Source organism: Lutra lutra, chromosome 7 (genome assembly GCF_902655055.1).
Source record: "Lutra lutra chromosome 7, mLutLut1.2, whole genome shotgun sequence".
Classification (NCBI taxonomy): Eukaryota; Metazoa; Chordata; class Mammalia; order Carnivora; family Mustelidae; genus Lutra; species Lutra lutra.
In genome coordinates, this window is record NC_062284.1 from 132,502,438 (window position 1) to 132,522,277 (window position 19,840).

Sequence of the window (19,840 nt, forward strand, 5' to 3'; positions counted from 1 at the left end):
CAGGTGGGGAACAGTTGTCTCCACCTGCTCACTGATGAGCGCCCCTTGTCTCCCCACCACAGTTATTCTACAAGAACGGACAGCCTTTCCCGGCACATCGGCCTGTGGGACTGAGAGTTCACATCTCTCATGTCGAGCTGGCCGTGGAAATTCCAGTGACCCAGGAAGTCCTGCAGGAGCCCAGTTCCAACGTGGTCAAGGTGGCCTTCACTGTGCGCAGGGCGGGGCGTTATGAGATCTCGGTGAAGCTTGGTGGATTAAACGTGGCCTACAGTCCCTACTATAAGATTTTTCAGCCTGGTATGTTCTCTCTTTCCTCCCTTTCTCCATCCCTTCCTTCCTGTATTTTTCTTTCTCGCTTTTTAAAAATATACCTTTATTAAGATTTAATTCACAGGCCACATCACCCTTCCAATTGAAATGTACAGTTAAATGGTTTTTAAAGTTCTGAGTTGTAGGGCACCTGGGTGGCTCAGTGGGTTAAAGCCTCTGCCTTCGTCTCAGGTCATGATCCCAGGGTCCTGGGATCGAGCCCCGCATCGGGCTCTCTGCTTGGTAAGAAACCTGCTTCCCTTCCTCTCTCTCTGCCTGCCTCTCTGCCTACTTAATGATTTCTGTCTGTCAAATAAATAAATAAAATCGTTAAAAATAATAATAAAATAAAATTCTGAGTTGTGCCACTGGCACTTGGGTCACTTTTAGAGCATTTTCATCAGCCCCAAAAGAAATCTGGGTACCCGTTAACAGTCACTCCCCGTTTCCCCCAAACCTCCCCATCTATAAGTAACCATTTATCCACTCCGTAGATGTGCCTACTCCAGACATTTTGTATAGGTGTAGTCATAAGACATATGAGCTTCTGTGACTGCCTATTTGACTTAGCATAATGCTTTGAAGGTTTATTCAGTGCTATAGCATGAATCAGCATTTCCTTCCTTTGTATTGCTGAAGGACATTCTGTTGAGTGGATGGACCACCTTTTATTTATTCGTTCACCAGCTGACGGACGTTTGGGTTGTTTTCACTTTTGGCTGCTGTGACTACTTCTGCTGTGAGCTTTTGTGCCCAAGTTCTCGTGCGGACATACGGTTTTCTTTCTCTAGAAGTGGAGTTGCTGGATCACCAGCCTCGCAAATTCTTAAGGGGTAAGGGTGCTAGAATAGACAAAAGGTAAATTCTTCTGATTTTTTAAGTCTTTTCAAGTAAAAAGCCCTTGACCGGAACTCTGCCCTTACTGCCCATATGTGTTTTCCTTCTCATGGCAGAGTGCCCGAGCCGCGGATATCTAAGAATTGAGAACTCTCTCTTTTCCCCCCACTCATATCCTTTATGCCAGATCATAGATGCTCACCGACTTTGAAGCCTAAAGTTGTAATTTCTGACTTCTGACCCCATAGCTGATGTGTTCAGGGTGTTGACCATCCTGTCTGCTCTGTGTGCCCTGCCTTGGCTTCATTTAGGGGGTGTCATTAAGTACTGGCCAGCTTGGTATCCACAGAAATGAGAAGCCTTTGGGAATGTTTTGGAGTCAAACGACAAGAAGAGGAACCTTAAGAAGATTTGTGGGTCTTTGCTCGACTGGTCCTTAGTTTTCTTTCTCTTGTAACAGTGGAAGGCTGTGGACAAGGTGGCTCCCAAGCCACGTCCGCTCCAGGCGGCCCCTCCTTTCCCTCAGTGACTCGCTCACAGACTTCTTTCCGCAGGAATTAGCCTCACCCCACCTCCTTGCCACCAGTGGAGAACAGCTCATATCCTCACAATATGTCTCAGGCTTTTATCTTTAAATTAAATTTAAACTCTTCACTTTGAGATAATTGTGGATTCTCCAGCAGTTTAAAAAAATAACACAGAGGGAGCTGGTATACCCTTGACCCAGTTTCCCCCAGTGGTTGTGAGATCTTGCAAAACTAAAGTATAGTGTCACAGCCAGGCTGTTGACATTGACGCAATCAAGGTAGGAAGCATTTCCATCACCACAAGGATCCTTACGCTGCCTCTTTATAGCCACACATTTTCCCTCCCCCACCCCCTATTTCTTAACCCGTGGCAGCCCACGATTCTCTTCTCCCTTTCTATAATTTTGTCATTTTAAGAATGTTACATAAATAGAATTATATTGGGTGCCTGGGTGGGTCAGTTTTTTAGGTGTCTGCCTTTGGCTCGGTTCGTGATCCCAGGGTCCTGGGATTGAGTCCCGAGCCCTGTGTCGGGCTCCCTGCTCAGCAGGGAGCCTGCTTCTCCCTCTCCCTCTGTAGCCCCACGCCCTGCTTGTGTGCTCTCTCTCTCTTTCTCTCAAATAAATAAAATCTTTAATAAATGGAATTATATTTCACTTGGCCTAATTCCCTGGAGATTCAGCCAAGTTGCTGAGTGTACCAGTAGTTGGTTCCTTTTTATTTCTGAGTAGTATTCCATAATGTGAATGTACCCTGGTTTGTTTAACCATCACAGTTGAAGGACATCTGGGTTGTTTTCAGTTTGGGGCTGTTATGAATAAATCTATGAGAATTCATGCACAGGTTTTTGTGTGAACATACGTTGTCAGTCATTTCTTTGGTGTAAATACCCAGCAACGTAATGGCTGGGTCATATGGTAGTTAAACACTTAGTATTTTTTTTTAAGGATTTTATTTATTTGTCAGAGAGGAAGCACAAGCAGGGGCAGCTTCAGGCAGAGGAAGAAGCAGGCTCCCCCGCTGAGCAAGGAGCCAGATGTGGGAATTATCCCAGGACCCTGGTTTCAAGACCTGAGCCAGAGACAGATGCTTAACTGACAGAGTCACCCAGCACCCCTGTTCTATCAGTCTTTAGCTTTTCTTTTTATCCCTTTCACATAGTCTTTCACAAAGCAAAAGTTAATTCTGATGAAGTCACTTTATTAATTTTTTCTTTTAAGGATCATGCTTTAGGTATCTGAGAACTCTTTGACTAGTTCTAGATCTCAAAGATTTCCTCCTTTGGTTTTTTTTGTTTTTTTTTTTCCTTAAAGTCTTACGTTTTCTATTTAAGGCTTTGGTCCATTTTTAGTTCATTTTTGTATAGTGTCAAGGTTTTTTTTCTTCTTTTTTTTCCTTAGAGATGTCTAGTCGTTCCAGCACCATTTGTTGAAAAGATCATCTTTCCCCTATTACATTGTCCTTTTTTTGTGCCTTTGTTAAAGATTGGTTAGGCAGGGGCCTCTGGGTGGTTCAGTCATTAAGCGTCTACCTTCAGCTCAGGTCATGATCCCAGGGTCCTGGGATTGAGCCCCGCATCGGGCTCCCTGCTCAGCGGGAAGTCTGCTTCAGCCTTTCCCACTCCCCCTGCCTATGTTCCCTCTCTCGCTATCTCTCTCTGTATCAAATAAATAAAATCTTAAAAAAAAAAAAACAGATTGGTTAGGCATATTTGCAGGGGTCTATTTCTGGGTCCTCTGTTCTATTCCATTGATCTCTGGGTCTGTCCCTCCATCAGTACTACAGAATCTGGATTACTATGGCTATACAGTAAATCCTGAAATTGGGTAAACTTTTTCGGGATTGTTTTTTGCTACTGCAGAATCTTTCTCTTTCCATACAAAAGAGAACACTATTTTCTATATCTACAAACACTCTCACTGAGATTTCCACAAGAATGGTGTTAAACCTGTATATTATTTGGGGAGGATTGACATCATTACAATGCTGAATCTTCCAGTTCATAAACATGGTAACCTCTGACTTTATACAGACCTCTTCATTTCTTTAATTCACATTTTGTAGTTTTCAACATAGGAGTCTTGTATATTTGTCCTTGGATTTGCACCCAAGTGTTTCAGGGGGTTTTGTTTGTTTGTTTCTTTCTTTCTTTGTTTTGTGGTTTTTTTAAGCACTTATTTCCGAGTCCTGCCTCACTTGTAGGTTCCCAGTGGGACTGTGGGCACTATGGAACTCTCAGTTCTGTTTCCTGTGAGTCCTTTTCTCATTTTGTTTAGCACCGCAGTGGTTGGAAATTTGTGAAAATGAGTCCCCCAGTTCATCTGAGTGAGTTTCTTTTTCTTTCTTTTTCTTGTCCTCTTAATGGTGGTGTTTATCCCTAGGAATTAGGTGGGGCCCAGCTCTCTGGGACTCACTGATTGAAAAGATCTTTGTGGTCAGAGAAGTCCCCTCTAAGGATTAGATTCCATTGTCTCTTCCAGGAATGGTGGTTCCTTCCAAGACCAAAATAGTGTGCCATTTTTCTACTCTGGTGTTGACCTGTGGACAGCCACACACCCTTCAAATAGTGCCCCGAGATGAGTACGACAACCCTACCAACAATTCCGCATCCTTGAGAGACGAGCACAATTACAGTGTGTCCATTCATGAGGTAAGCAGCTTCCCTTCCTCCTCTTTGCTCCTTCCCTGCCCTTCTCACTCTTTCTCATTCACTTGCTCTCGTCTCCGCCCTGACTTCTGTGCTGTCCTTCCTTCATCTGACAATGCCCATCTCATGATAATTAAGAGACTTAGATCGGCCGCAGACAGAAAAGTTCTTTGTCAAGAGTAAATTGCCATGCAGTAGGGAAAATTCTCAAATGTTCACTGATGCTCTGTTTTCCTCCTACAGCTCGGTCCTCAAGAAGAAGAGAGCACTGGTGTCTCATTTGAGAAGTCTGTGACCTCCAACAGGCAGACCTGCCAGGTGTCCTTGCGACTTACCCTGCATTCTCGTGGCTGCTTCCATGCCTGCATTTCATACCAAAATCAGCCAATCAATAATGGTGAATTTGACATTATTGTCCTAAGTGGTGAGTTGAAAGAAAAGCTGTGATTTAGCCCCGTTCCCAGACCACGTGTTCTTTGTGCATCTGCATTCTCCTGCCCAGCCTCACACACACTTGCTATTTGAGCCGAACTTGGCTCAGAGTCCTATGGACTAAAGGTCTAGTGATAGGTCATTTCTTTTCTCCCCCGTGTCCTACTTTAAAACCTTATTCCTTGTTATATTTCAGAGAATGAGAAGAATATTGTTGAACGCAATGTGTCCACCTCAGGAGTGAGCATTTACTTTGAGGCTTATCTTTATAATGCTACCAACTGTACTGGCACACCCTGGCACCTTCCGCCCATGCACACGAGCTCCTCCCAGCGCCGGCCTTCCACAGCCTTGGAGGAGGAGGATGAGGACTCACCCTCTGAGTGCCAGACCCCTGAGAAGGTGAAGAAACCGAAGAAGGTGTACTGCTATGTGTCACCAAAGGTTGGACCTCCTGTTCTTCTTTTTTTTTTTTTTTAAGAGTTTATTTATTTGAGAGAGAGCATGAGAGAGAAGGCACAAGAAGGGAGCAGAAGGAGAAGGAGAGGCAGGCTCCCCACGGAACAGGGAGCCCAACGCAGGGCTGGATCCCAGGACCCCGGGATCATGACCTCAGCCGAAGGCAGATACCTAACTGACTGAGCCACCCAGGCAGCCCTGGACCTCCCGTTCTTGTCTCAAAACCCTCCTCCCTGAACCTGCATGTAACTGGCCATTGATAAAAACAAACAAACAAACCACGAAGTATTAGTGTGAGAATCAGGGTGAGATCCTTGACTTGTAGGGTTTCTGGGACACTAAGAGAGGCTACTTAAGGTTGAGCAGAAGATTTTGCCCCCTCTTTTTTTTTTTTTTTTTTTTAAGATTTTATTTATTTTAGAGAGGGAGCAAGAGAGAGAGAGGTAGGAGAGGCAGAAGGAGAAGCAGACTCCCTACTGAGCAGAGAGCCCAATGTGGGCCTCGATCCCAGGACCCTGGGATCATGACCTCAGCCGACTGAGCCCCCCCAGGCGTCCCTGTGCCCCCTCTTTTGTTGCACCTATTTGGCTTGGACTAGGTAGAAACTGTCCAGAGATTCTGTGTACCTTGGTGCTTTAGAGCACCAGGCGCATTCTGCCCTTTGCTTGCTCCTGGGAAGATTTTTTAAGGCATGGCTCTTAGAATTTTAAAGAAAGCGGCTTTTGACCATTAAGAATTTTTCACTGGTATAAAAATTACTGTCGGCCCCTTATGCTGTTTTGAAACAGCTTGATCTTTCGTTCTGTGCTTTGTGAAAGCACAATAAATGCATGTCACTATCAGGCAACCAGATCAGAATAGAGAAATTTTGGCAGAGGCGAGGAGGTGAGCTTCCCAAGCTTCCCTGAGCTAAGAGGCACTTTGTGTTAGGAATTTTCTTTTTAACATTTGTATTTTGCTTAGTCATTCCGATCTCAGAAAAAAGAGCTCTTTCATCTCATAACCAAATCAAGAGTTCTGATTTTGTTCTACTTCAAACTTTTCTATTCATTTAAAAATCTAGCCCTACTTTGGACTAGGGGAATGGGAATGAGGGCCGGGTTGAGGTTGAGATGAAGCAAGATTGACCATTGACCATGAAGCGACAGCTGTTAAGGCTGATGATGGGTTCGTTGTACCATTTTCTCTTCTTTAGTATGTGTTTGAAATTTTCTTCATGAAGAGTTTTGTTTTTTTTTAATCAAGAAAAAGTCTAATCTGTACATTTAGAGAAGAGTTTTTTTTAGATTAAAGTTAAAGCTCTCTTTTTCTTTTTCTTTTTTTATAACAGTATAAAGAGACCCTTCTTTATTCTTACATATTTTTATGAACTTTTTTTGTTTTAAAATCACACCACCACCTTCACACACACCCCTGTTCCCCACCTGCTCCCCCTCCCCGGCAGATCCTTGGTTCCATTCTAGTAGGGTTAAGCAGTGGGGATAGGCCACTGGTATTCCCCGTCCATTGAGGAGATCTGAGCAGCACCCAGCTGAACACAGGGAGATTTTGATCATTTCTAGGTGAAATGTTTACCCATAAAGTGAAACCCTGATCTCAGACATTTGGAAATGGTAGTAAGACTTGAGTATTGAGATTACGAAGTGTATCTGTATGAAATTGCCTTGTCAGAGTAATATTTTTGATTTGCCTATTTTAAGATCAAATTGACGTTACTGATTTGGTGTTAGTACTAAAAAGTTATCCTCCTTGTCCGTAGAGGGAAAAGATTATGAGGAATGGAGGTAGGGACTCTAATTTTTTAATTACAATACCCAAAAGACCCTTTCTAGTTCTCTTTCACTTCCTTTTCTGTATTTTTGTCCTCCAGCAATTTTCAGTGAAGGAGTTCTACCTGAAAATCATTCCCTGGCGCCTTTATACCTTCCGAGTGTGCCCAGGAACAAAAGTAAGTTGAACCTTACATCTGCTTCATGCTGAGTAGACTTCAACCCTGGAATATTTCTGCCTTTTCTTTTTTCCTAGAAGGGCTTTTGGTGTTTCTGGAAGTTCTTATCATGCACACAGGATTCATTGCCAAATAAAGAAAGGGTTGTTTTCTCCTCTCAACCTGGCATGAAGAATATAGAAGTTCTAGAAGGGCACATGCCTACAGAAATAGGAATTAGTAGCAAGTCAGAATTCTTCAACAGTTATCTTTTGCCACTGAGACTAATTTAATGGAGATGGTGTTGGCAGTTCTGGCCCAGGCTTGGTTTCCCAGTGTGCTGAAGTTAACTCTTTTAGAATGAGCATTCTCATATATTAAAAACATTTGTTTTAACTTCTCTGAGCTTTTGGAATCTGAAGGTGAATTGCTTTTCCTCCAGCTAGTCTGTCCAACCTCATCAGGTAGTCATTTGTATCTTATATATATCTTTTTTTAAAAGATTTTATTTATTTGAAAGAGAGAGAGAGCATGGGAGAGAGAAAGAAAGAGAGTATGAGCAGGGGGAGGGGCAGAAGGAGAAGCAGGCTCCCCACTGAGGAGGGAACCCAACATGGAGCTCAGTCCCAGGATCCTGGGATCATGACCTTAGCCAAGACAGACATTTAACCGACTGAGCCACTCAGGTGCCCTTTTATCTTATATATCTTTACTACCTTCATCCTCCTTCGGTTTTATGTTAGGAGAGCTGTCCTGTTGCCTGTGATCCTCACTAACTCCAGTTAGTGGAGTTAGTGGCTCCACTAGTAGTAACTGTAGTAACCAGTAACTAACTAGTACTAACTAGTGGTAACCAGTAACTCTGTAACCGAAATAATTTTAAGTACACTTGGATCATAGAGCACTTGACATGAAAAACAAGGTGATATACTCCTAGAGATACTGGCTTAGAGGAGACATGCTTAATTTGTTTATGGTTTGGTACCGAAGGTTAGGGATATGGAAAGTTTTTGCTGGATTTGAGGGTTTTATAGGTTAACGCCTTCTTTTTTTTTCCCTTCATTAGTTTTCGTACCTTGGCCCCGACCCTGTTCATAAGCTCCTCACACTGGTGGTAGATGATGGCATTCAACCACCTGTGGAGCTTAGCTGTAAGGAGAGGAACATTCTAGCAGCCACTTTCATCCGCTCCCTCCATAAGAATATAGGTAAGATTGGACAGGGGTTCAGACAGAAAAGGCAGGAGCCCCAGCCACCCTGGACATCTGAAGATGTGGGACAGACTGCTCAGATGTCTTGTAATGAGGCTGTCATCATGATGGATCTTTTCGCTCCTCAGGAGGCTCTGAGACCTTTCAGGACAAGGTGAACTTCTTCCAGCGAGAGCTTCGGCAGGTACATATGAAAAGACCACATTCCAAAGTCACCCTGAAGGTCAGCAGACACACCTTGCTGGAATCGGTGGGTAAAGTTTCATTTCCACCGTCAGTGGTCAGGGTTTTGCAACTAGAAACCTCTCCAGTGTTGGGTTATATCCCCCAGGTCATCTTTTATGAACCCCAAATTTCTCTTTAAACATATCTATTAAAGACTGCTCTTCTCTGTCTCTGATTATACTAAGTTTGGGGTGGATTTGTTCAAGACGTATTATCGAGGAGAGAGACTAGTTGACACATTGGCTTTACAGTCTGTACTGAACTAGTTCCTGAACGATCTCTTGGAACCTCTATGTGGGGAAGGGAGAAGCAGTTGTCACAGAGGAGCATTCTTGTTCTTGCATCCCTGGAAGAGAAGAGCTCTTGCTGGGTTAAAAGGAAATGATTTCTGTTGTCACCCTGGTCTGATGGAAAAGGAACACCTGATGTCTGTCTGTCTCCACTGCACAGACACTGGCTTGGTTCTTGAATTCCTCAAGAATGAGAAGGCTTGGTCCCTGTCCAGAAAGTGTTTGTGATGTTTGGCTCTGGTAGGTGTGACTGGAAACCCCTTTTCTCAGCCACATTCTCTGTGTGGCATGGCTCCCTGTCTGAACGCAGCCCTGTGAATAGAGAGTTCCAGTGGACGCTGCACTTTACTGAAAACCAGGGCTCCTTGGTTCTCTTGCTGACAGCTTACTAATTTGACTCCTTTTATTTCTTTATGTAAGAGTTTTTTCATTAATAAAATGAACATTAAAAAAAAAAAACACTTCAACTTCCCAACAAAGCAATGGTGTAAAGATGAATTAAATTGTTTTTTGAAATCTTAAATTTCTTCTGGAGATACATGTATTTAAAATATGAAATGATATGATTAAAGTTTATGAATACTGAGTCTCCTCCAAGTGCGAATGGTTTGAAGGGACAGTGGCAGTGTTCTTGTGTTTTTGTCTTTAACATCCAAGAGATGCCTGCCAGTCTTTTGACACTTTCCTTCCCTTCACTGCTTTTCAGTCTCTGAAAGCCACTCGGAATTTCTCCATCTCAGATTGGAGCAAGAACTTTGAAGTGGTTTTTCAAGATGAAGAAGGTCAGTTTTAAAAGTTCGTGTTGATTTTCTTTAACTCTCTTCCCCACTTCTCCCCTCCTCCTTACCCATTCTCCACAAATCACAAAAATACCCTCCCCTACCCTTAACCCTGTCCCAACCCCAGCTTGTTTTTCCCAAGGAAAAAGAAGTCATGAGTAGAAACAGAAAAGGTGTTTCTAGGTATTTCGAGCTTGTAGAGCACAGACATACAGACTGGGAGGGCAAGCTCTAAGAGTCTGGACTGGAAGGGAAAGTAGCCTTTGTAGAAGAGAAATGTCCATTTCCTGGGACCTGTTTTCTCCTGTGTTTCCATACTGGGGGGGTATTAACCTAGTGAGTAGAATATCTTAAATCCTGTAATTCTACAGAAAGGGGTGGGGTTTTTTAAAAAAAGAGAAAAAAAGGCGCCTTAGTTTAGGTGGCTTGGACTGGGGAGACATGAATGTAGTGGAACGGAAGGAAAGTGGAGAGTGTCAAACGATGAATGAATGAACACAAGCAGTAAGAAGTGGTAGGTGAGAGTCGCTTTTTTTTTTTTTTTCAAGATGTATTTATTTATTTAGAGAGAGAGAGAGCATGCATGTGCCAGCAGGGGGAAGGGCAGAGAAAGGAGGGAGAGAGAGGGAGAACATCCCAAGCAGACTCCCTGCTGAACTCAGAGCCCAATTCAAAGCTCAATCTCATGACCCTGTGATCATGACCTAAACCGAAATGAAGATTTGGACGCTTAACCAACTGAGCCACCCAAGCACCCACATGTTTTATTTTTATTATACTTTTCAGCTCTGGACTGGGGAGGGCCTCGCCGGGAATGGTTTGAGCTAATCTGCAAAGCACTGTTCGATACCACCAATCAGCTCTTCACCCGATTCAGTGACAACAACCAAGCATTAGTGAGTCTGTGACTTCCCCCGTGGGTGGGCGGAAGATGTCAGTTGTGTTGTACTGGAAGCTCTCAGAAGGATTTGAGGTCATGAAACGGTCCTGGGAATTTGGCAGCCTGTGTCTTGTTCTTAGTGAACCCAAATTAGATTGCCTCCCTCCTCTTTGCCTTTATTATTTCATCTGTAAAATAAGAGAAAATGCAGATAGGTGAGTATTTGGCTAAAACATAGTGCGATGGCTCTCTACTAATTATTAGAATGATTAGGCCACTTTCTCAGACCATACCTTAAGCCATTGAATTCCGTACTAGATCTTTGACTAGGTAGAGGTAGCAGGAGTAGAGAAATAGACTTTGTTTGAAATAAGTTCTGGTTTAGGGGGAAGGCATCACATCATTCGCTGGTTAACTTCCATACTCAACCAGGGACCACAAACTTAATGTAAGATTTTTCCCCTTACTGAAGTCCCTCTTTGCCCTCCGTCTTCTAGTCACTCTAAATTACTCATGGTAGCTACCAAATAGCTAATGCCATTTAGATGATTCTTTGATTCTAACACTGAAATTCCTGCTCCCTTGCAATAAGAATTGGTGAACTAAGCTTGAAGAAAAATGGCCCAGGGCCTTTTAATCTCTTTCTTTGACAGGTCCACCCCAACCCTAACCGCCCCACTCATCTACGCTTGAAGATGTATGAGTTTGCAGGGCGGCTGGTAGGCAAGTGTCTCTATGAGTCCTCTCTAGGCGGAGCCTATAAGCAACTGGTCCGAGCTCGCTTCACCCGCTCTTTCTTGGCCCAAATCATAGGACTACGTATGCATTATAAGGTAAAGTCTTAGGTATACATGTTTTTTTTAACCAAGGCCTCTGGCCGTTAATTCTGGAATCCCTCTGCTCTGAGCTCATTATTCTTAAGGTTGAAGGGGTAAGTGTTTCTAAACAGTTACAGATTTCATTTCTGGGTAAGAGTAGTTATGTTCTGTTCTGTCTTTCTGTCTTCTTAGTATTTTGAAACAGATGACCCAGAATTCTACAAATCTAAGGTTTGCTTCATCCTCAACAATGACATGAGTGAGATGGAGCTGGTCTTTGCAGAAGAGAAATATAACAAATCAGGCCAATTGGAGAAGGTGAGAAAGAGAACCAAAGCCTGTGGGTCCTGTGGTTCCCAGTGTCCTCTAGAGCAGGGCTACCTACTGGAGTTTTCTGCAGCGATGGAAATGTTGTCTATCTGTGCTGCGTTTGAACACCCAAAATGTGCCTGGTTATTCACCAAGTAACTGAAGTTTTCACTCTGTTTTATTCTCATTAAATGTAAATAAGCACATGAGGCTAGTGGCAACCACATCAGGACATTGCATCCCACACGTGATGATCTTGGCCTATATGATGGCGCAAAAGACACACCATTTCTACTTTCCAGTATAAAAAGAACTGAGTGAAAATCAGGTGTCACTGCACAAACAGCTTTGGAAGGGACGGAAACTTTGTTTTTCTCAACTTCAATGGTCGTGATATAGTTAACTCCTATTTTAACACTGTGCTTATATATTTTTTTGGCTTTTTTACTAGAAAATTACCGGCCGAAAACATTTCTATTTTAATTTAGTTTAATTTAAACATTTTTTTTAAATTAAAAAAATTTGGGGAGGCCCAAAACATGTCTGATGCAAATTTGGTTCTGTTTCTGTTTTGGGGTTAAATAGTATCAGATGATTATGATGACTGTAAAGTTGCAGTATTATTACCACTGAAAGTAAAGTAGCAACGACTAAAAAATTGTGAGCACCGATACTATTGGTACTGATAATCACATGGCCTCTGTGAACACATTGGGAAGATAAAAGGAACAGTGATTCCCATCTTAGAATTTCTGAAATCTTTTTTTATAAAGATTTTATTTATTTATTTGAGAGAGAGAGAATGAGAGAGAGTGAGCATGAGAGGGGGAAGGTCAGAGGGAGAAGCAGACTCCCTGCTGAGCAGGGAGCCCAATGCAGGACTTGATTCCAGGACTCCAGAATCAAGACCCGAGCTGAAGGAGATGCTTAACCGGTTGAGCCACCCAGGCACCCAGAGTTTCTGAAATCTAAAAAGACTTCTTCACTACTTACCTGGCCTTATTTATTCTCAGATAAGTTGGTTCAGGGGTCTAAGAGATAAGGTCACACGGGGCTTAATTTTGGATCATTAGAGCTGTTAGAATGTTGCTAACAAGGAACCGTGACATCTTCTGTTGCATCACCACAATTTGACCTGGTCAGAGAAGACTCACTCCAATACCCTGGTAGCCAGTGGACTAGGCCACAGTGGTAGGATGGCTGAAGCTTAGTGTCTGTGTAAAACCAGATGTGTCGAGAGGGTAAATGTGCAGCAGAAACTCATGAGTGGAGGCTGGGTTCACAGGACGTACTGGGCAGGTGTCGTCTGATCATCTCCCACCCACAGCTTCCCCCTCTGTCTTTTGCTTCTTCTTTCAGGTTGTAGAACTCATGACAGGTGGAGCTCAAACCCCAGTCACGAATGCAAATAAAATCTTCTATTTAAATTTATTGGCCCAATATCGACTGGCCAGTCAAGTGAAAGAGGAGGTAGAACACTTCCTAAAAGGTGAGAGCCCATTTACTCTTGGCCTTGAGAAAAAAACCCTGTATCTGTGGTATGGGTATGGCTTTAACTCGGCCACTTTGTTTCAGGCCTGAATGAGTTGGTCCCTGAAAACCTTTTGGCTATATTTGATGAAAATGAGCTTGAGGTAAGTGGTTCCAATTACAGGACCTCCCCCACCCCCAACCCATTCTTGACGAGGTATGTGATTGTGCCCGAAGGAACCAGCTCGGTACACCTCCTGTTGTGAGATGCGGTGGGAAGTCCTTCATGCAGGAGTTGGTTTCTCTTTTGTCACTCTTCCATGCATTGTTCCTTTCTCCAGCTTTCAGAACATTAGAATGTGAGCATTAGAAACCAATTAACTAATTATTTTTGAGGAGTAATAATTAATAGTCATTTATTCATCCAGTATTACTGATACTCGTTGAAGAGTAAAGAACATTGGTATTGTGTACAGTCCGTGTAAATCCTGTGACATTTAAAGTTGATTTAGGGGAATAATAGAATTTATTTTTTCAAGGACTATTTATCAAGTATCTCTTATAAGGCATGGACGTTTGAAGCACCAAGGAACCAGGGAGCCAGTAATGAATAGGACAGAGTCCCTGCCCTCATAGAGCTATGTTCCAGGGAAGGAGACAAACCAAAAGATGTGATATATTTCAAAGTTTTGGGCTACGACACTATACAGTCAATATATTCTTATCGCAGATCCTGTAACAACTGCAAAATGGACCTAGGATGGTGAATACCATTCTGTAATTATCAAAATAGAAGTTGTGGGCCAAAAATAAAATCAGGAGGTCATTGATCTATTGCTCACAAATGGTACATACTAGGCAAGTTATTGGTTCCGACTTGCCACAGCCTTTATGAGGAGTGGTTTATGAGACTGGTTCCTGTAAGGAGATTCTTCCTCAAAGAAGAGAAAACAGAACAGTCGTTTCAGATGGCCTTATACAGTGTTTATTCTTATTAACGGAACCAGCCTCAAGAACAAGAATCAAAGTCGTGTGTGATTTTCTTCACATGTGTACCTTCAGACATGAAATTCAAGCAAAATGAATGTTCCATCTCTTACTCAGCCTCACGTTTCCACTAGACCTGTCACCTAGTGCTGGTATTTTCCTGGCTGAGGAACAGCTACTGGTGTATTTTGGTTTATTATGAAGCATAACCTTCGTGACGATTTGTTAAAGTGAGGAGGAAGGACGGACACGGTCTCTCAGAATTGTTCCATACCCCACTCTTACTCATTAGCTTAGGGTTCTTTTCAAAGGAGCCGAAGCTCCTCAGGCTTAATTTGGGCTTTTCTTGTCTCTTGATGAGGACATACCATTCTTTAGAGCTGTTGAACGAGCATTCGCAGTCTGCTATGTCACATGCTGGATCCAGAACCAAATTAGGACATCAGCAAGAGGTTCAGGCCTCTGATAGCTTTCATTTCTCATTTTTTGGTGTACTTTTTTAATTCATCTGATCAAGTAGAGGCAGGGCTGAAGGGAAGTTGGTAAAAGTTCAAGCCACAAAAGAAGGATGGATGCTGGGAAATAGGAAAGGCCATCTGACAAATTCAGAAATGGAGCTGGGGATTTTCATAAAAGGGAGGGACCTGCCTTTTTTTCCTGGTATTCCCAGGCCATGTATAGAGCAGACTCAGTAAATACTTGGTTCTGTTTCTGTCTTTTGTTTCAATTCAAAATAATCTACAGCAGTAGTTCTTTTGTTTTGGGGTTTTTTTTTTTTTTTTGAAGATTTATTTATTTATTTTAGAGGAAAAGTATGCATGAGCAAGGGGACGGGGCAGAGGGGGAGAGAGAGAGAGAAGCAGACTTCCCACTGAGCACAGAGCCTGACACGGGGCTTGATCCCATGACCCTGGGGTCATGACCTGAGCTGAAATCAAGAATTGGACGCTTAACCTACTGAGCCACCCAGGCGCCCAACCAGAGCAGTAGTTCTTAGTTAGAGGTACACATTGGTAACAGGAAACTTTCTCGAAGTACACAAGTTTCAAACCCATTCCTAGAGATTTTGATTCAGTGGGTCTAGGGTAAGGCCACGGACATCTGCATATTTTTTTAAAAGCTGGGTGATTTTTACTACACTGGTTAGGAACCATTGGCCTGTTACAATTGATTTTCCTAACGCAGAGTTCTGGCATTATGATCTCGCCTTATGGTCTTTTTCCTGGTGTTTCCTTTATTCCATGTTTTGCATGTTAACATAAGTAGTTTTGACCTTATATTGGGTGTTTGTCCCCCGACTGTCCTAGTAACGCCTGACTGTCTTCTCCAGCTGCTGATGTGTGGGACTGGGGACATCAGTGTGTCTGACTTCAAAGCCCATGCAGTGGTTGTTGGCGGCTCATGGCATTTCCGAGAAAAGGTAAGTGGGCCAAACTTCTTTTCCCTGGATTTGTGCCACTTTGCAAGGAAAAACTTTCAGAAGAAAATTGCCAAGGAGTCAGATAGGCAGACACATCAATTGGGGAGAAAATGGTACACAAGGGCAAGACAGGTGGTTGTCCAAGCAGAAGGGAGCCCTGGTCCCTAAGGGCTATTGCTCCAGCTGCCACGGGAACGGTACGTTAGAAGGGTGAAGGAACAGAACCAACCAGTCAGAGGCCGCCCTGCTGATGGTGTGACAGTGTACATTGCTGGAGTTGTCGACTCTCCCCGTGGCTACCCGTGTCCCCCACTTCCGGCTCTCCTCCTCTTCCCCCAGAGTCCAGTGCTAGGCTGCACACTGAGCGTGACCCCACCTTGTGCTCTCCCTGCCAGGTCATGAGGTGGTTCTGGACCGTGGTGTCCAGTCTGACCCAGGAGGAGCTGGCTCGGCTGCTACAGTTCACAACGGGCTCCTCCCAGCTGCCACCCGGCGGTTTTGCCGCCCTCTGTCCCTCGTTGCAGATTATCGCCGCTCCCACCCACAGCACGCTCCCGACCGCACACACGTGGTAGGTCCCACGCCACCCAGGGCACCCTCTGGAGAGGGAGGCGCTGCCAGCCCTGGCCAGTGTTTCTGGCGCGTGAGTTCATCGCTTCTCCCCTTGCTCTTCCAGTTTCAACCAGCTGTGCCTCCCCACGTATGACTCGTATGAAGAGGTTCACAGGATGCTGCAGCTGGCCATCAGCGAGGGCTGCGAGGGCTTTGGCATGCTCTGACCACTCCCCTGCCACGCACCCCCGGCCCCCATGCTTCCTTGAGCACCTGGGTGCACCTAACACCGTGAGAACCACCAACCCCAACACCTCTCCGTTGGCCAGAAGCTGTTGCATGCTCCTCGGTGTCTGGAGTACTTGCTCACCTCCCACCTGGGTCGCTGCCTCGCCGCCCCCTCTGCATCCCCGCCCCCTCCACTCCCCCCCGACCCCGCTCCTGAGGAGAGGACCGTGCCGCTGTCACTTCAGTTGGTTCTCAGATCTCAGGACCGGGAGCTGCTTCAGGAGTGGAAGGAGATTACACAAAGGGCTCGGCTTTCTTAGAAGGCTGGGGTCCACCTTCCTCAGGCTCCTATGCCCATGGCCCATGCAAGTCCCTCTGCAGCCCTCACTGCTTGCCCTACGGGGACGTGAGTCCCTCCTGGGCACAGGGCGATCGCCTCTCTCACCAGAAGCCGGGAGGAGCGCAGATGGCAAGTGGCCTACCTGCGCAGTCTTCATTTTTGTCCCTCTGCACCATAGCAGGCTCAGGCCGTGGCGCTGGACTACCTCTAAGAGGGGGACTGATGGCACAAAAGGATCTTTTTCTGTGGTGTCAAAACTGGAAAAGGAATTTTTTCCCTGAAGGCATTTCTGGAAATGATCTTTAATCCATAAAGAACTCTCTAAGCTTTTTCTTGAGTTTGAGCCAGTGAGAAAAACAGACCCAAGAATGTGAAAGATAGCTGGGGCATAGCTTCCAGTGCTGAAAATGATTTTCCTTTAGGGCATGTCTAGGCCTATGGCCGGCTTGAAGACTACTGATGTTTGTCCCTGAGTTTGTTCTGTACATGGAGGTGTGGCTGGGCCTGGCCGCTTACCTCCAACTTCTGCAGCCTGCTAAGAGCTAAGGGTTCTTTAGCTTTCTACGGAAGAAAATTTCTGTAACAGGGGTTTGGGAGTAGTAAGACAAGCATGCTAACAATCCCTGGCTTTCTTTGCCTGGTATTCTCTGGCAGTACTAAGGCAAGGAAAAAGGGACCAGTGGTCAAGTGCTCAGTCACAGGTCCGTGGGGTCAGGGACTGGGGACATGCAGAGAGAAGCCGTGTCTGACGACAACACCCAGCTGCCCACTAACTTCCTTCCGTGTCTGAGTTGCCAGCAGGAGCCCCGGTGGAGGGAGGACGATCTCGTAGATTCACTGTGACACGGTGATCGACGAGAACCCGCAGCAGGCCTTTGCAAAGTCACATCACCCTTTTTCATGACCATTTGAATGCAGACATTTTCAAGACTCAAAATCTCATCAACTTCCCAAATACCTGTTTTTAAGAAGGCTTTGCTACAAGCTACCATTCTCAACGGGGCATTCAACTCTGAGAATACTACAAGCCATCTTTACTGCCAAAACCAGCAAGCCTGCGGAGTCCAGAGGTGAGGCGGGACCTATGGCCATGCCTCGGCCTCCTGGAAGCCTGTCTGAGCCCTCCTGTTCCCAGGGATCACGAGGAACCAGCCCTCCTGAGCTGCTCCCATCACGGCCTGACCTCACTCCTTTGCAGTTGTCATTTGTCCTTCTTGGCGTGGGTGCTGACGTCACTCATTCTTGGGGTCCAGGATCCAGCATCAGGGCCTCGACATCCCAGCCAGGGCCCTCCATGCCACACAGTCACTGCTGTCCTCAGGGACCAGGACAAGGTGCTGCTGCTTGCCCCAGTGTTTTCCCATCGGACAAATACAGGCAGGTTTTGTCATCACCCTGGAAACACGATGCTGCCCCTCGAGCCTCGAGAGGGGTTTCCAGCTGGGGGACACAGGGGCTGGTTCTGCTGTCTTTGGCAGTTGCCCCTCTTCTGGATTCTGCGTTCTCCCCTCCAACAGCCCTCTAGAGACTGATGCTGGAGCTCGAATTGATTTTCTTGTCGAGATCTGTCGTTTTCAGCTCTAGTCGTAGCACTTTTCGGAGCATCCTCAGGGCCACTGTGGCCCAGCTGCGACAGCTCGCAGCCCCGTGGTTGCCCCCCAGCCCCAGGGGCTTTGCTGAACAAAAACCCTTCAGTACTGTTGTGGTTTTCTATTCTTCCAGTGTACTCTGTCTCCTAAGTCTGTTCCAAAGCATCTTTGCTCAGTTTGGCCTTTTCCTTTACCTTTTCTTCTAAGCCTGCTTTGGTCCCAGCCAGTTTGCGGAAAAGGTACGACATGTCAGAGAGAAGGAGGAACACCTGTTACTTCTAGAGCAATTGTGAATCTCACATTTCTTATTTTGGCCAGTTCTTTTCTTTATGCCCCGGGGGCCCAGGTACGTGGGGGGCCAGGTAAACGCCTGGCCTTGTAGCGTCTTGGAAGAAGACCAAGCAAGTCCCGAGGTAACACCAAGGAGAGCATCAGCATGTTTTCTAGAGACCACGCACTGCTGCAAATCCGTCAGGCCAGGCAAAGGGGCCAGACTGCTGCAGCGATAGTGTAAATATTTTGTACAGTAAATAAATCGATATTGGAAAGGATGAGGAGCAAGTGACTTCTTTAAGTGGCGGTTTAGGGCCCAGACTGGAGGCGGGGAAGGAAAAGAAAGATTTAGAAATGTTTTTCCATTTCCCCAGGTGATGCCTTCAAAAGCCATGAACTCAGGGCAGAATCTACCTGCAGATCCCTGGCCCACCCTGGGCTTCTCACACTTTCATCCTTCCTCATTGCTGTCCCTGATGCCAGGCGGGGCCACAGGCTTATGCTCAGCTCCTGAAGAAGAAACCAGTTTGGCAAGAGCAGAGGATGTCTGCTCTCCTGAGTCTTTTCAATCTTCATGTGTTGTTTGACGTAAGAAGCTCAGCATAGAAAATTTGGAAATTGAAAAGAGGCCAAGAGAAATCATTGACCTGCCATCCAGATGTCACCACTGCTAACTGATATACTTAGGCTTCTGGTTTGCATACGATCACATTTATTTCCATACCTCTTCCTCCCAAGCGAGCTAGGCGTGGCAGACAAAGTCACTGCTCCTCAGACGTTTATGGGTGGCGGGTGGTACCAATTGGTACCAAAAGAATTGGTACCAATTCTTTTCCAGCTGAAGATAAGCTTGGCAGAGAGAGAAAACCAGACCTCTGATTTGGGGCCAGGAAGGAAGAGTAGCGGGGACCCTGGCTTTGTTGGGAAAGTAGTCACGGTGTCATGACACATTGGTTCCCAATCTGGAAAATTAAAAAAAAAAAAAATAATACCCTTTGGAATTGTTTTTGAAATACTGATTATTTTTGCCCTATCTCCCAGACCTGGTGAATTGGAATCTTTGTCTGAACACCACTCTTTTAAAGAGTGCATTCACTCTACTCCCACCTCCTCAAGCTCCTTGGGGATACGAGATGCCCTTAAAAAAAACAAAATTCTGTCCTCCTAACTTCATATTTTTAGATTAACAGTCTTACGTCTCTTACAATTGCTGCTGTTGTGACCTTGAGTGGCTGTGAACATTCATCATTGATTGATTTCAGCCTATCATAAAGTTATTCCTTTTTAAAATTATTTATTTATTTATTTAGAAGAGAGAGAGCAGAGGC

The 19,840-nt window shown here is 45.0% G+C and overlaps 1 protein-coding gene across 5 annotated transcripts in view; it reads left to right on the plus strand.

Annotated features, from left to right (window-relative positions):
* AREL1 (apoptosis resistant E3 ubiquitin protein ligase 1) overlaps positions 1 to 18,790 on the plus strand; it is a 44,629-nt gene extending 25,839 nt beyond the window's left edge. For 4 of the 5 annotated variants that reach the window (XM_047736868.1, XM_047736873.1, XM_047736871.1 and 1 more), the window contains 16 exons: positions 63 to 300; positions 4,157 to 4,326; positions 4,567 to 4,747; positions 4,952 to 5,199; positions 7,085 to 7,162; positions 8,208 to 8,349; positions 8,481 to 8,602; positions 9,574 to 9,649; positions 10,433 to 10,542; positions 11,180 to 11,359; positions 11,537 to 11,662; positions 13,013 to 13,142; positions 13,229 to 13,287; positions 15,441 to 15,530; positions 15,926 to 16,101; positions 16,207 to 18,790. In XM_047736868.1, coding sequence (XP_047592824.1) covers positions 63 to 300; positions 4,157 to 4,326; positions 4,567 to 4,747; positions 4,952 to 5,199; positions 7,085 to 7,162; positions 8,208 to 8,349; positions 8,481 to 8,602; positions 9,574 to 9,649; positions 10,433 to 10,542; positions 11,180 to 11,359; positions 11,537 to 11,662; positions 13,013 to 13,142; positions 13,229 to 13,287; positions 15,441 to 15,530; positions 15,926 to 16,101; positions 16,207 to 16,309 — 2,229 coding nt within the window. In that variant the 3' untranslated portion in view covers positions 16,310 to 18,790. The remainder of the gene's footprint in view (positions 1 to 62; positions 301 to 4,156; positions 4,327 to 4,566; positions 4,748 to 4,951; positions 5,200 to 7,084; positions 7,163 to 8,207; positions 8,350 to 8,480; positions 8,603 to 9,573; positions 9,650 to 10,432; positions 10,543 to 11,179; positions 11,360 to 11,536; positions 11,663 to 13,012; positions 13,143 to 13,228; positions 13,288 to 15,440; positions 15,531 to 15,925; positions 16,102 to 16,206) is intronic. The other variant, XM_047736872.1, reaches the window with a different exon arrangement.
* Positions 18,791 to 19,840: the final 1,050 nt, after the last annotated feature.